The 14,654-nt window shown below is 42.1% G+C and overlaps 1 protein-coding gene across 1 annotated transcript; it reads right to left on the minus strand.

Moving 5' to 3' along the window:
• Positions 1-537: 537 nt before the first annotated feature.
• col10a1a (collagen, type X, alpha 1a) lies at positions 538-5,911 on the minus strand. Its single transcript, XM_030045267.1, has 3 exons — positions 5,838-5,911; positions 5,257-5,401; positions 538-2,994 (listed from the first exon to the last, which is right to left on the minus strand). Exons 2-3 carry the CDS (start codon positions 5,384-5,386, stop codon positions 1,160-1,162), a joined length of 1,965 nt encoding a protein of 654 aa, XP_029901127.1. The 5' UTR covers positions 5,387-5,401; positions 5,838-5,911; the 3' UTR covers positions 538-1,159.
• Positions 5,912-14,654: the final 8,743 nt, after the last annotated feature.

The raw sequence follows: 14,654 nt of genomic DNA on the forward strand, positions 1-14,654 counted from the left end.
AACTGTGGCACCGACCAGTGGGCAACCAGTACTGATCATATGGGAAGGGATTCAATTTTAACAACCCTTTTTCCGCTGCATCTCCAATAGAAGGAGTCATGAGAATAAGCTACTACACCATAGCACTGTGATACAACATCACAAGAAACACAAAGTGAATAGAAGGCTTGATCATTGTGGCTGAAATTATTTCCCTATTGTAAGCACTGTGATTATTAAACATGCTGTCATTTGTATTTCCATGTTACAATTATTTGAGTTTTCTTTCTTTTTTTTTCTTTTCTTTTTTAGAAGCTGTTTTGGCAGTGTTTTAGTCTACTTTGCACCTCTTGTGAACTGCTTTCTTCGCTGAATTTTATAGCTGCATCTGATCTAAGAAAAAGAGATCATACTCAGATTTCAGTCACTTTGTAGAAGTTAACATTTATTTTCTGTGTGTGCACAAATCATTTGTCTGTAAGGTATTCAGTGAACTTTATTTAAATTAATTGGAACCCCTTTTAAAAATTGTTACTGAGACAAAAACATTTGGTAAGACAACTTTTATTTTGGTCATTATGTATTACATGACATAATGCATTATTTAGGGATATAACAATGTTGTTGGTAAACAGTTTGTATCGGTATGACAGCATTGTTGGTGTCTTAAATCATTATAATGGTCAATTTGACCATTACTATTTCACAATATTCAAGTCACATACAAGGACAACAGGTACAACATGTTGCACAGAAAGTATTTGTGTACTTTTAATAAGATTATTGGTCACCAAAAATGAGGTTGTACAAAAAACAGACAAACACAAAAATAAGAATCACCAGTTGAAATCAGTATAAAAGGAGTAGAGTGGAAAAGAAAAATTCAGGACACAACACAGTTATAAAACCTCAATTTCACATGCTGTCTCCATTACAAAAGCTCACTTGTAACTTTGTGGATTGCTTTCCCCATCCCTGATAACCTGTTTTTATAAATTAGATTTCCTTCTTCTAAGCACCCATTTCTTGTATTTTTCAAGTCAAGATGCTACTATTCCTCAAAGAGGGCATAAACTACCTGTCTGGGTTTTTGGCTGAGGAAAAAATCACAGGGAGTTTCCCTTAGTTTGAGAAATAGGTAGCAAATTTAGTTGTTTGGCCTTTAGGAACTGCCAACGTATCACGTTGAAGCAATGAGGAACCCAGAGAAAGAGCAGTGGACATTCTCGGCAGCAAAGACACCATTGGCCTCCTCATCAGGGATCTGGACATAGACTGTGTCCTGGTCATCGAGCAACAGAACAGCGCTACCTGACATCTGGTCCAGGAAGCCCTTGTTGTACTCATCATAGGTGAACATAACAGGCTGCCCATTCTTGTACAGAGCCACCAGGGCATGAGCACCATTAACATGGATGCTGTAAGAGAAGTAGTAAACTCCTGGCACCTGGCAAGTGAACATGCCAGTCTCGGGGTCATAGTGATTCTCAGCATTGTACACTATCTGATCAAACTTAATGGGGGTGCCAGCCTCGGGGTAGGGAGTGGCCAGAGAGGCAGTGAAAGCAGACATGGGAGCCTTGACCATAACCTCACCAACACCCATGCCCTTCTCAAACACAACCTCACCAGGAGGACCGGGAGGACCAGGAGGACCAGCTGGGCCTGGCTCTCCATCAGCACCATCATCACCAGGAGCACCAGCGGGACCCTGTGGTCCAGGGAGACCCTTAGCAGCCAAACCAGCAGGGCCGGGAGCACCAGGAAGACCTGGGTGTCCCTTTGCACCAGGAGCACCACCGGGACCAGAGGGTCCAACTGGTCCTCTGGGACCTGGAGCACCATCAGCACCAGCACCACCGGGCTCACCTGCACGGCCGGGAAGACCTTTGGGACCAGCGGGTCCAGGAATACCTGGGGCACCTGAGGCACCTGGGGCACCTGCATCACCTTTGCCACCTGTAGCTCCAGTGGCTCCCCTGGGGCCAGTGGGGCCAGCTGGGCCTGGATAACCCTGTTTACCTGGGAAACCCTGAGCTCCCTGATCTCCCTTGTATCCCTTAGGTCCCTGAGGTCCATGTGCACCTGCATCACCTTTAGGACCAGAAGGGCCACTCTCACCTGGGAAACCAATGGGACCCTGAGGACCAGCAGGACCAGTAGGTCCAGTTGCACCTGTAGCACCAGTGGCGCCAGTTGCACCTTGCTCACCCTTTGCACCAGGGGCACCTGTGGCACCTGTGGCTCCTCTCTCTCCCTTCTCTCCATTTGCACCTGGCTTGCCATATCCAGGAACACCTGGGGCACCAGGGGCTCCAGCAGGTCCCTGGTTGCCTTTAGGGCCAGTAGGGCCGGGCATGCCTGGGGCTCCATTCTCACCTGGTTTACCTGCAACACCTACACCAGGGGCACCAGTGTGTCCCTTAGGTCCCTGTGGTCCCATGGGACCAGTGGCACCATCTCTACCTGGGCTACCTGCCTTTCCTGGCTCACCGGGCATACCTGACTTTCCTGGCTTTCCTACACCGGGCTCACCAGGGGCTCCAGTTTGGCCCATGGGTCCAACAGGTCCTGTTGCACCCTGAGGTCCGGTTGCTCCCACTCCTCTATCACCCTTAGCTCCTGGCAGTCCAGGTACACCTGGATGTCCCTTCAGACCGGGTTCACCTCTGGGTCCCATTGCTCCAGGCAGACCAGAAGGTCCGGGCTTGCCAGTAGCGGAGAGTCCAGCAGGTCCAGGGCTTCCAGAAGATCCGGGTGCTCCCCTTGGCCCCTGAGGGCCAGGGGCACCAGTGTCTCCCTTCTCACCGTGGGCACCAGGGATGCCAGGTTTGCCAGGTCCACCTGGAGATCCAGGCTTGCCAGAGATGGAGCGCCCAGGAGATCCGGGAGGTCCAGGAGGTCCTTGGGGTCCAGGATAGCCGACAGCGCTCTCACCTGGGGCGCCAGGAGGGCCAGCGGGTCCCTCAGGGCCGGGCTCACCTGGGGCACCAGGCTCACCTGCCACTGACATCACTGTGAAGAGCATAACAGTGATCCTCATCAGCACCATAAAAGCCCAAGTGAAACACAAACAAAAACGTATTCTATACATAAAACGCAATTAATAAATACATCCTATCATAATAAGTGAGACTGGAACAACAGGGCATTCCCTTAAAAGCTGTGTATTGTGTTTCATGATTACTATAAATGTGACATTGCATTATAGTGATATACTGCAGAGGTAAGAAATGCCTTGCTGCAAAATACACTTGAGTGTGTAATTAAGTTTGTTATGTATCCCAGTTATGTTATAACCTGTTTGCTACATTTTATAACATTGTAATCAAACTAGTAGTATTATGCTACAGTGACTACCATAACCATGGTAAGTACAGTACTACTGTAGTGTTGGAATTATTGTGATGATCTACCCTCTACCCTCTACCGTATACATCTACTTATGTCTCAGTAACAAATAGTAGAAGAACATTGTTTGCTGGGCCGCTCAGAGTGTCTGTATGAATGATGAGTGTGTTGCTGAAAAAGGACATGTATGATTACTATCAAAAGACAAAGTTGTTTTTGATCACATTCTAAAACAAAAATTCCAGAAAATCATCCCCTCACTCTCTGATTTCACATCTGTCCTCAAAATCTAAGAATCTAGAATCTCTGCCAGTAGTTTAGTGATATCTAATGCTGAATATGAGGTGAGGCAAGTTGTGAACCAGTCTTGTACTCTAGGATGACAGTAACTCACTGAGACATTTAATCAACTCTTTCCTCAAACATGAAAATACGCTTGAAGTGCCTCTCTGCTTTGGAAATCACATTTAATTGCTATTTTTTAAAATCCAGGTTCAAAGTATTTAAGGAAACGTCTTGTGCCTTGTTTGTGAAACAGTAAGACCAAAATGAAAGGCAGTTTTCATTTATTTATTTTTTTATTTGCTGCCTTAATGTGGTCACATGCTGTTGAGTGTAAAAGGCATCACTCCTTGGCCAACCGTAGCCTAATTTAGATAAAGCCAAACAGATGTTTCTACTTCTGTGTGAGGCAGACACACCCAAACAAACCACACTTCTGGGTGACTGGACTGTAATTGTCAGTGTCAGACTAAAAATAATCCAGCAAGGGCACACTCTGCTTTTTCAAACAAAAATAAGGTTATATAGATCTGTTCAAAAGTTGTGCAAAATTAAAGCTACAGCATATTTTACCTGGTAAAATACACTGCTTGAATTCCTTGAAAGTTTTTGCGTAAAAATCTCTCAATGTGCAAGAAACAATCTATCTATACTGTTTTGTATGAGGCAGAGAAACCTTAGAAAAAGAGAAAAGTTAGCCTGTTGCTACGTCTTGACTAAATCAATGTGATGAAAAAGTGTCAACTCCTTTTTTCTTAAATGACTAAATCTAGTGAATAGAACATATCTAAAAAGTGCAGTGAAACTCTCCTAACAACAGTGGGTTCTTCAAGTTGTCATATGTCACTAGGGGGACATATTAAAGTTAAACTAAATAAATGCAGCTCAAAATGATATCAAAATACAAGCTATTTCTTGTTGCAGCTCAACACAGTTGATGGCACACTGAACATTTTGCAAAAGTTGGTGGCCTTTGCAAAATGTTCAAAGGCAGTTACAGCCAAGCACAGAAAAAAAGTTTCTATAAAGTGTATTATTTTAACTGTCATTGTTCCAAAATGTCCCAAAAGTCCTAAAAGTGATGTTGATTTAAGTATCTTGCCTATATAAAAGAACAAATCAAAACCTCAGTGAAACTACAATAAATCTAAAAAAAAAAAAAAAAAAAAGCCCTGAGGGTAGATATAGTTTTCTAACGTTGTGGCTTCCAGGATGATAAGTGGCTGCAAGCCTGCCACCTGTTTTTTTACACACTGCTATGCAAATTCATCATCTGAATAGAAGATGTTATTGGACAAGTGTCCACACCCTCACAGCCAATCAGAGCACATGATGTTTCCAGAGCAAGTGGGAGCTCAAGTTTCAGAGTAGAGTTGCCCGCCTCCGCCTAGCTCTGTATACTGCTGCTATTGGCTACAACAGAGATGCTGATTCCCTTACTGGAGATCCAAAGGTAAGAGGCAAGGTTGTACAAGGAGTGAATGAAATGTTTGCAGAGATTTTGCATTTAGTGTGGTTCTATGTGACAAAGGTTTGGATGTAGAGAGTGAAGCTGACATGAGTAAAGAGACAGCAGGCAAAACAATGGTGAGTCTCACTGTGAGAGAGACTTTGCACAGTGAGCAGGAGGGTGCAGTGTCTTACCGTGGCTCTTCACAGAGTAGGGCTGGTACTGGGGGGCAGCCTTCACCAGCTTCTTCACCACGTATCTCTCTCCATGGGCAGCAGTCAAGGCCACAAAGAGGAGGAGGATGCTTGTAACACGTATGTCCATTTTCAAAGGTCAAACCTGCAAGAGCAACAGGGAAACATTTAGGACAACCAGACTCTAAGTACTAGCAAGGCCGTTTAGGCAAAGGCATTCTCTCTAGTGCTTCTCCTGAACTTTAAAACTTTCTCAACTAAATCTGCATCCTCACAGAAAAGCCTATGGACAAGTAATGCAAGGAAAAAAGTAAATGCACAAAAAGCACATAAGTTAGAGTAACAAGATTTAGGTTTCAGTGTTAGATTTCAGTCACAGCATTCTGGGTCCCTCACTGGCACTTCAGCCTCTCCAAGCATCAGCCTGTTCAGCTCAGAGCTAGCCAAAGCCTGCTTCACTTCCTCAGCCTGATTACTCTCCCACCAGCACAGGAGCCAGTCAAGGCCTAAACAGAGCCTAAATGTTATCTACACTCCCCCAGAGATGGAGATGCATAGAGAGGAAGAGAAAGCGCACATACCGGCATCCAATGGAGAAAAAAAACTCTTCAGCACCAGTGAGCTGCTGGTGCTGCTGTATATCCTTAGGGAAAGAGCACAACTGAGGATATGCTGCCTTCCAGTACAATGCTGTGGGTTTTTATACCCTATCTACCCCGTGCATCATTAAAAAAAAAGCCCCCACCACACAAGTACCTCCCTCCTCTGAGCTAGGCTGTAATTAGCAGACAGATCTGCCCAAAGCAGGCATGTCACATCAGGGTGCCTCCATGTCTTGAATATCCAGACACATGATTATCACTTATTTCAGTCTTCATCTAAACTACAAAATAATCAGGTTCAAGCAATACATATAAATAAATGCATATGTGACGAACAGTGACACACTGTGTTCGGGGAATAAATTTAATATGAATAAAGCTTTCCTTGAAAAATATTTTTGTGGGGAGGGGGCACATAATTGTTACTTTCTCAGCAACATTTACATGTTTTTCATTTTTCCAGGACATGTCTACATTTATGACTGTTTATGAGACCCCCCCTCTATAAATATCACAGCATGTGAATGTACTCAAAAACAGAGCCAAAAAAACAACACCAGATTCCTAGTAGGACCTACATTGCTTCACAAAGCTGGCATTGAGGATGTACAGTGGTGGACTCATCTCCAAATTTACATCTCCCTCAGCCTGTCGGTGTACACTTGCCCTTTACCTTTCCTGACCGTCTGGACACCCTCCACCCCGCCGTGATCAAGATAAACAAGGGAAACCGTGGGGGAAAGGTTGTCCAGAGTGCTATGGCTGGAAAGTGCAGGAGTTTTTACCTGCTTCTACATGCAGTGTGGAAATAAAGTTTTCATCATTTACATACTTTTTGACATTATTTCTATACATTTGATTTCCACCCAGCATCTCCAGCATCTCTCTCTCTCTCTCTCTCTCTCTCTCTCTGTCTCTAAATGTATCATGTACATAATATACTATATACTACTTACACACAGACACATGTATACATGAACTATATATACTTTTGTGTTCTACTCCAGTTGTATCCCATTTTACCTTTTTTTCTATATAGGTATTACTTTTTTTTTAAAATGGTTATTTCTTATATGGCAATAGGAAAAATAGGGTAAAAGATTCCTGTCTTGATGTTAATTTCTTGCCTTGATGTTTAGTTTGAAGCTGCTGCTCTTGTGTCACTTGAATCTTCCCATCAATAAAGGTAAATCTAGTCCGATCTGTCTGTGTGTTTCTGTCTGATTACAAACAGCTTATACCTGCTGTAGTTTACAGACTCAAACTTTCATATATTTAGCTTTTCTTCCTGAGATAAACAAAGTGTATTATTTGGTCAGCCTGTCTTTGTGGCTGATTTAGGACCGAGAGGCTTTTATTTTCGCTCACTATTTCAGGGCGAACAGTTTATGGTCCTTAAGTTCAGTATTTTTGTAAGTGTTTCACCCTTGAAACTACTAATAAAGCTATATAAAGAGCTACTGGAAAACACATTTGGGCCTGTTTCTGTCCTGGCCGTGTGAATGCGAGGCAGTGTGGCGGCCCTCCAATGCAGTACTGACGTTTTGACACCAGAGGGCAGGTTTTACTGTTGCACCTCATTAGAGTGGGATGCTGCTGCTGCTGCTGCTGCTGAGACAGGGCCATGCCCCTGTGGTCACTTGTTATTTTTGGTCTTTTCAGTACATATACATCATCAGAGGTTTCGGACCTATTCCTACGATTACAGCTGGTTTCTGTCATGATGTGTTTCCTCAATCAGCACTATCCTCTAGTATTATCCTCCCTCACCCTCCACCTTGCCCTGCTTACTTTGAGATCCTCCAGCTGTAATTTCTCAATTTCAGCTCAGCCACATAGGAAATGCATACACCCAAATAATCACATGTTCTCAAATGCTCACAAGTAGCCATAAACGTAAATAAATGTGTAGGGTACTAGAATATATCCAATCCCACACCTTGTCAGAACATGGGATTATTTACGGTAAAGCTCCTTCCGGCGTTCTCATGTTGTACATGCTGCAGGGAGGTGTGAGAAAATATGTATGCATTTGTATAAATCATGATGGTGATCAAGGGGTTTGCCAAATATCTGTACAAGGCACCTATATAACACATGACACAGAGATGCTTCTTTCACCAGGGCCGTAATTAAAGATCCTACAACATGGAACTTGTTTGAACTTTTTTTTTTTTTTTTTTTTTTTAGAATTAGACCAAATTATCTATAATTTTCCAAACTGCTACCTTGCATGGCTTATAGCACGTAATCATGGCTGACAAGCATTGTTTGAGCATGTTGCTGCTATCAAATAAAACATGAAATAATTTGAGATTTCGCTGTTTGAGTTTTACAGGGGTGAGGGCTCGCAGCAAAAGTGTCGAATAGCTGCGGTTGTGGGGTGATTAAAAAAAAAAAAAAAAAAAAGCCAGATTGCATGTGCGCATGACACGCGCAACTCAAGCAGTAGAGATGGAGCTTCTCAACTAATACTGTAAATTCCAGTCATATTTTTCATTTTGAACCTTCAAGTTCAGTCATGCTCTATCAGTTGGGGGAGAAAAAAAAACAATTTTCTTTTATGTGTAGAGTTTTTGGAGGTCTTTCAAAGCTGAAGTTTTTTTTTCTGTTTTGATGTTTTGCTAATGACTTCCACACCATGTGCTTTGTATTTTGATATACTATATTATTTCAAAATCTCTTTATATTTGTGCCCCGAAAGGAGGCCCTGCCATGCCAGCCTTAGTCAGATTTAGCTAAAATGACAGAGCAAGAGAGGGTGGAGTGAGGATTTTACATGTTTATAGGTTCAGATAATTTCAGTTTATTTATGTATTTAAACAACACAAAACCACTGGAAAAGACATTGACTGTTTTTAGTTTGATTTCCTCAGGAGCATGATTCATTGCCGTATCTATAAAAAAAAATAACAACAACCTGCATCTGCATGAAAGCATGTGAGGAGGCAGTAACGTTCATTCTGCTTTCTGTTTCTTGGAAGGACAGTGTACCTTGGCATGAAGCGGGCTCGAGTTAACAGTGTAATTTAGATGTTGTTTATATCCTCACAACATATTTTTCATTTTCTAAACACGCCATTGAGTTCATTTCACAAAAGGCTTTCCGAGTGTTTTTGTGCTTATTGCTAGACTTGAAGACTGTGAAAGTGCATGGCAGCTTCCCCTCTGCTTGCTGCTCGCTCTGCTCAGCTCGTTACCGGCCCACAGCCACTTCATGTGGTTGCCAGGCTTCATTGTAATAACTATTAAAAATTAGGTTAACGGCCTCCAAATTGAAATACATGACGTAGGCCTCATATTGTTTAATGCCGCTCACTGTAAAGCGTTCGCATGATTTAAGGCCCCTGACACTTCATGGAGTTGATGTCTGACCCAAAACACTTAACACAATTATTAAAATTGTTAATTATGAATGTGACACACCCAAAGTCATCGAGGGCGTGTGGTCGCACAGTCACTTATTTTATTCCCACCCATATTTCAGATTTTGTAGCCTGAATGTGTGTAGGTGTGCATAAGAGGATATTTCTATGCAAATTTTCATTGTCCTCCTGCTGGTTAGAGAAAAAGAATTAAAACCTTGCGGTCTTACAGTGTGGGAAGCCGTGACTGGGCATTTTTTCGTATGAACTTAACGCTGAGGTCTTCAGCCAGTCTCCTGAGGTCCTGCCGGTTGTTCAGGCTTTCCTCCATGGCTGCTCAGGGCTTTCAAGGCCACTGCAAAATCCCCAGGGAGTACTGTTGAACGCTTTTACTGACAATGTTTGTGATGTTTGTGTTTGTACTATAAGATGATAACATGTCTGAGAAAAGGCTTTCGCATTTTGTCTGTTTTTGTTCGCTGCAGTGCCCAGGAATTGATGTTTCTGGTTTCTTTGCCATGCTGACCGAGCCTCAACCCACACCCAAGAGGAGAACATAATTGGCGGTTGATGTAAGGGGACCCGACCGAGCACGTGAGTTAAGCAACAGCTAAAGATACACCATCACGGCTGGGATACAAATTTAATGTTTCAATAAACTCCACGGACCACTAAGAGCTACTTTAAGCTTTATGAATGGTAGACTTGACGGGGGCCCTTGCAAGTGATCGGTGGGGAAATTACAGGGTCCCGAAAACAAACACGGCCCAAATGGAGCCGGAAGTGGAGCAGCACTGAGGAGTAGTGGTAGCCTGATGGTTTGAGATGAGGGCTTGAGTCTGGGAGGTCGCCAGCTTCAAGCCCTGCAGAAAGGAAAAGGCGAGTGAGTAACACTGCCCCGTCCTTCATCAGCTCCCAGGTGTGAATTTATGTTTTCGTACACATGTGAAGGAGTGTGCTGCTGGAAAAAAAAAAAGAGCATGGTTGCTTTGAAGGCCTCCCCTGATGATACTGGAATAAATAATGTGACCTACAAACACCACATACCCAAATAAACTTTCTCTTTGGGACTATTAAGTTTATAAATAGATGAAATTTACCGTGATCAGTAAGAAATAGTTCAAAATTGAAGCTTGTGACTCATTTGATTCTTATTTGTGCATGTGATGTTATGCTGCTCTGCTGGATGCAGTTGCCATCACATCCATTGGCGAAAGCATGAATTTGCTCATCATCAGTCAGCCAGTCAACCAAGTTAAGTGTTACTTTATCTCGCCAGTAAAATTTGAACTTTTCTATTTCTGTAGTCCAGTTTGGCCTCGGGTTATTTCTGGAAATCCCTGACTCGGCTGTTGGTTTTAGGCAACTTTCAAAGTCTTTGTTTAGTGGAGGAAATCACAGTCGCGGCAGCAGCCAGAAGCTGATTTAACCAAAGTACTCAGCCAGACACTTTATGAGGTGTTGCAGGAACAGCACTTGTACACACAATGTAGTACAAAGGTAAAACGTTCAAAACAGCATTTACAGATATTTCCATTGCACTCAGCTCCTGTGCTTAAGTCATCCAATAAGGAATGCAATTTCTTTTAGGAGTCAGCCTTGTCATTCATTATGTTGTAAAAAACAAATGATAAAAAAAAAAAAATCAATATACTGTCTGTTGTCTTCAGATCCCCTTGCCTTGTTCCAAGTGTCTCCTAAGGTACAAAACTCCCAATCAAACAGAAGACAGCTTAATTGACACAAAGGGAGCCAGACGTAGATGCTTATTGTGGGATCATTTAAGGATATCAAAGTTAAATAAAGCCACCTTAATGGGATTTTCTGCACTTAAGTGTTGGTGGTGGAGTCCTGTATTTAAGGATAATGACTAATCCGAGACATCAAGCCTATGAAAATTGCAGGTTTCACTGTCTGCATCAGGTAGTGGCAGCCATTTCACAAGTTTAAAAAAAAAAAAAAAAAAAAAAAAAAAAACTGTCAATATGTAGAAGAGTCTTTGTGAAAGACCAAATGCATAAACTAAATTCACAGTCAACTTGTCAATTTGCGAACACATTTGCCTCCAACCAAGAAATGAAGTTTATACAACACATGTCACCTCGTTTGCAAGAGTCAATACTTAGCACTGCGCCATAAAGGCTTTTGGAGAGACGTGCTGTCCCTGTACATTTGGACCCAGACATGTCTGGCCCAGAATAAATGTTATTGCTTAAATGCTTAGTTTGAGTCCATACAATTTGCCTAGGTTCTCTTACTCTGCACATACAATGACATGGTAAGAATAAAACCAGCATGGAGTTAACATTCTTATTCTATACATACTGTACAATGACATGGTATAAACCAGCGTTTGTTCAATATACGTCTGAAGCAATATTGGAGTGGAGGCTTGATCCAGTGTGGTTTAGAGGCTATGGTGGTTGGCTGTTGGGAGATGTGTGGGCGGATACACCGACTGGAGCCAGAAACAGCCATCGCAACAAGCAATATATCCACATCATATAAAATACACACACAGGACTATGTTGTCTATGCTGTAGTAACAACAATAATATTGTATAAAGCGATACGGGGTTTAAAGTTCTTAGGCACCATGCCTAATTTCAGGCACACAGCTGTTTTAGATTCATAAAATACTTCATAAAATACAATATATGCTTTGGACAACCTTGGCAATTTTGGGACATTTTACTTGCATTAAAGCAGGGAGTTATATTTTATGATTATGAAGTTATATCTCAAATGTGTCCAAGAATCTACTGCCGCCTCCATGTGTTTCTGATTTTTCAAGTAGAAAAAAAAAAAAAGCTGTCAACAGGCCTGCTATCAGCAAAGATTAAACAAACAAGACCACAATCATTCAGACAAGTGGCTTGCGACAAATGTTGTGGAGTTTGCTGTTGGTAATCCACAGACACAAGAATATCTCAGAATAAATTATGAAAAATACACAAATGGAAGATTCATTCCTTATGCATGTTTGTATCTGGCCTCTTCTGGTGTTTGTTTTGGGGTTTTGGTGGACCAAACTCCTGATATTTGGAGGATAGTGGCACTAAAGGTGGATCTCTCTTGCGAGTTTGTTGCCTCACGTGGTTTGAAGTCTCACGTGGCTGCTGATTGTGGCACTGGGAAGCTGCCTGACACAGCGTACCTCCAGTGTATTTCTTGCCTTCAGTGTATCTTTTGAAAACCCACCATAAGAAAACCATAGAGCATTTATGTTGTCTGACCGCAGATCATCTGAGACTGTCCCTGACATTTAGACACAACAAATCTGAAGTCACGTGAAATGCTGACTGTCTCCGTATGACTGTATAGCACGTGGTGGACAATAAAAATTCAGCAGAAACACCAAGAGCCAGCTTTTATAGCAAAGGTGTAACAGTTGCATAAAGCACACCAAAGACGATGAACTCCTTTAAATAACAAGCACTTCAAAGCAAGAGATGGACACAAAAACAGGCTTTGTCAAGCAGCTGCTGAAGCACAAATGTGTTTCAAACTTGGCGCTTTTCGCTTGGGGAGCATCTTGAATTTTTACAACACCCTGCAAAACTATAAGATGTTGTAAATTCACAAGCGATTCACACCTTTTTCTACAATGAAAAGTCATGATTTGGCACAGTTTTAAAGTAACTATTAGACCCTTATTCACATGAAATGAGCTGTTTAAACCCCTTTTGCTTTTAACTCCAGTGTATTGTACACACTTGAAGTCCCCAGGCTTTCAACATTACATGCTCTTGTTAAATAAAGCTTTTTGTGGAAAGGTTATGGCCAAAGGTATGTAATGGGCCGAATCCTGGCTGGGTTGTTGTAAATCATGTCTCCAATGAGCATTAGCGACATTATAGATTATGGTGTAATTTAGCAAATGAAAATCACAATACCTTGTTTCCTGTCAGTGGGAGGTCTTTTTTCGTTTTTTTAAATACAAGTTCATAATTACACCAGGATGACCAAGTCTTTTATTCTGTGAGCGAGTTCCCGTGTAGCCTCGAGTTGAGCAACATATAATGACAGAAATAATAAATGTTTGAGGGTGGTCTCCAGGGCCAAAGCTGCAAAGCAGAACAAAGCGTTTGTTATTTTGATGAGCCAACAGATTTTCTGTGGACGGCCTGTTTTACTGTAAGGGCTTGTCCCTTCCAAAACCGAGCCAAGTGGTCTTAAACAGAGAAAGAGTGTGAGTCACTGCGCTCTGTAATTTCAGCACGCAGCAGCTGTCTTAAGTAACCACGACTGTAGACCTGTTAACCAGGGTGATCCACATGTAAAACTTTCCCTTCCTCTTCACATGATAATTATAGTGTCACCTCCCAGGGCTCTCTCCCTCAATTGCAGCATGTATTGGTTTAAGTACAATGACAGCTTGCTCGAAGATCTTTCTAGGACAGGCCTGATGCCTATTTTGGGTCTCTGACCTTCTTTTCCAACAAAGAGCCTCTGTTAATCTCTTCTATAATTCCCGTACCAAATCCCTTTTTTCCCCTCTGGACAATGAAACTACTGTAAACACAGTTTTGAAGGTTATGGCCTTTGTTTTCAAGGTACAGCACAGACCTTTTGCAGATGTAAGCTGTATAGATTTTTAAGCATTGCAGCATATTTGAGTCTTGCTGCAAACCAAGTTGGGGATAGGTAGTCATATTTGAATAGCACAAGGTGAACTGCTAATTCTATTGAATGGCAGACATACTGGACTTTGAAGGGGTTTCCAATTTTTTTTTTTCTCGACTATTTGCAGTGCTGTATTTCAAACAAAATCTCCAAATGTGGAAGTTTGAGGTCCTGTGGTAAAGGAAGAGAGAATTACAGTACTAATACCGGTGCATATAAACTGCACTTTTTCTGTAGAGTGTTTACATTGGTCTAGGCACATTTTGGTCAAGTTGCAACAGCAAGTGGTTGAATAAAACCGAGGCTGTAGCCGCTGCTTGAATCCCATCTTACACCAGACAGGTGGACTCAAACTCTGTCTGGAAAGTCTTGCAATAGCATTTAAATGACTGTTGCTTTCTGAAGTGTGTGGCAAGTAAAGGGACAGAAAAGTTGATTGACTGTATTTTCCTAACATGGAAACAGGCTTCACCAACAGAGCCAAACCAGCCATTTCCAGGAAACTGAAATTACTTTGGTTGTGGTGATGAATAAAAAAAATACATTTCAATGGTAAGTGCATGTATTTCCACTAATGATGCATTGTGCAATTTAAGAGGCATTTATTCATTTTTTTTGTACTGAATTAGCCTCAGTGCATGTCTGTCAAACATGTGGCCTGTTTTTCAGTCATTAAGCACCAGCGCTCTCATTTTGAGTGCCCCCAAATGAATGTCACTTTTTAAAGTTTTATTTTGGCTGCACTTTTTCCTGTGGGGTGTGAGGGTAAACACAGCAGGCCCAAGGCCACAGCGAGGTGGAGCAT

The sequence above is a fragment of the Myripristis murdjan genome, chromosome 22 (assembly GCF_902150065.1).
Source record: "Myripristis murdjan chromosome 22, fMyrMur1.1, whole genome shotgun sequence".
NCBI lineage: Eukaryota > Metazoa > Chordata > Actinopteri > Holocentriformes > Holocentridae > Myripristis > Myripristis murdjan.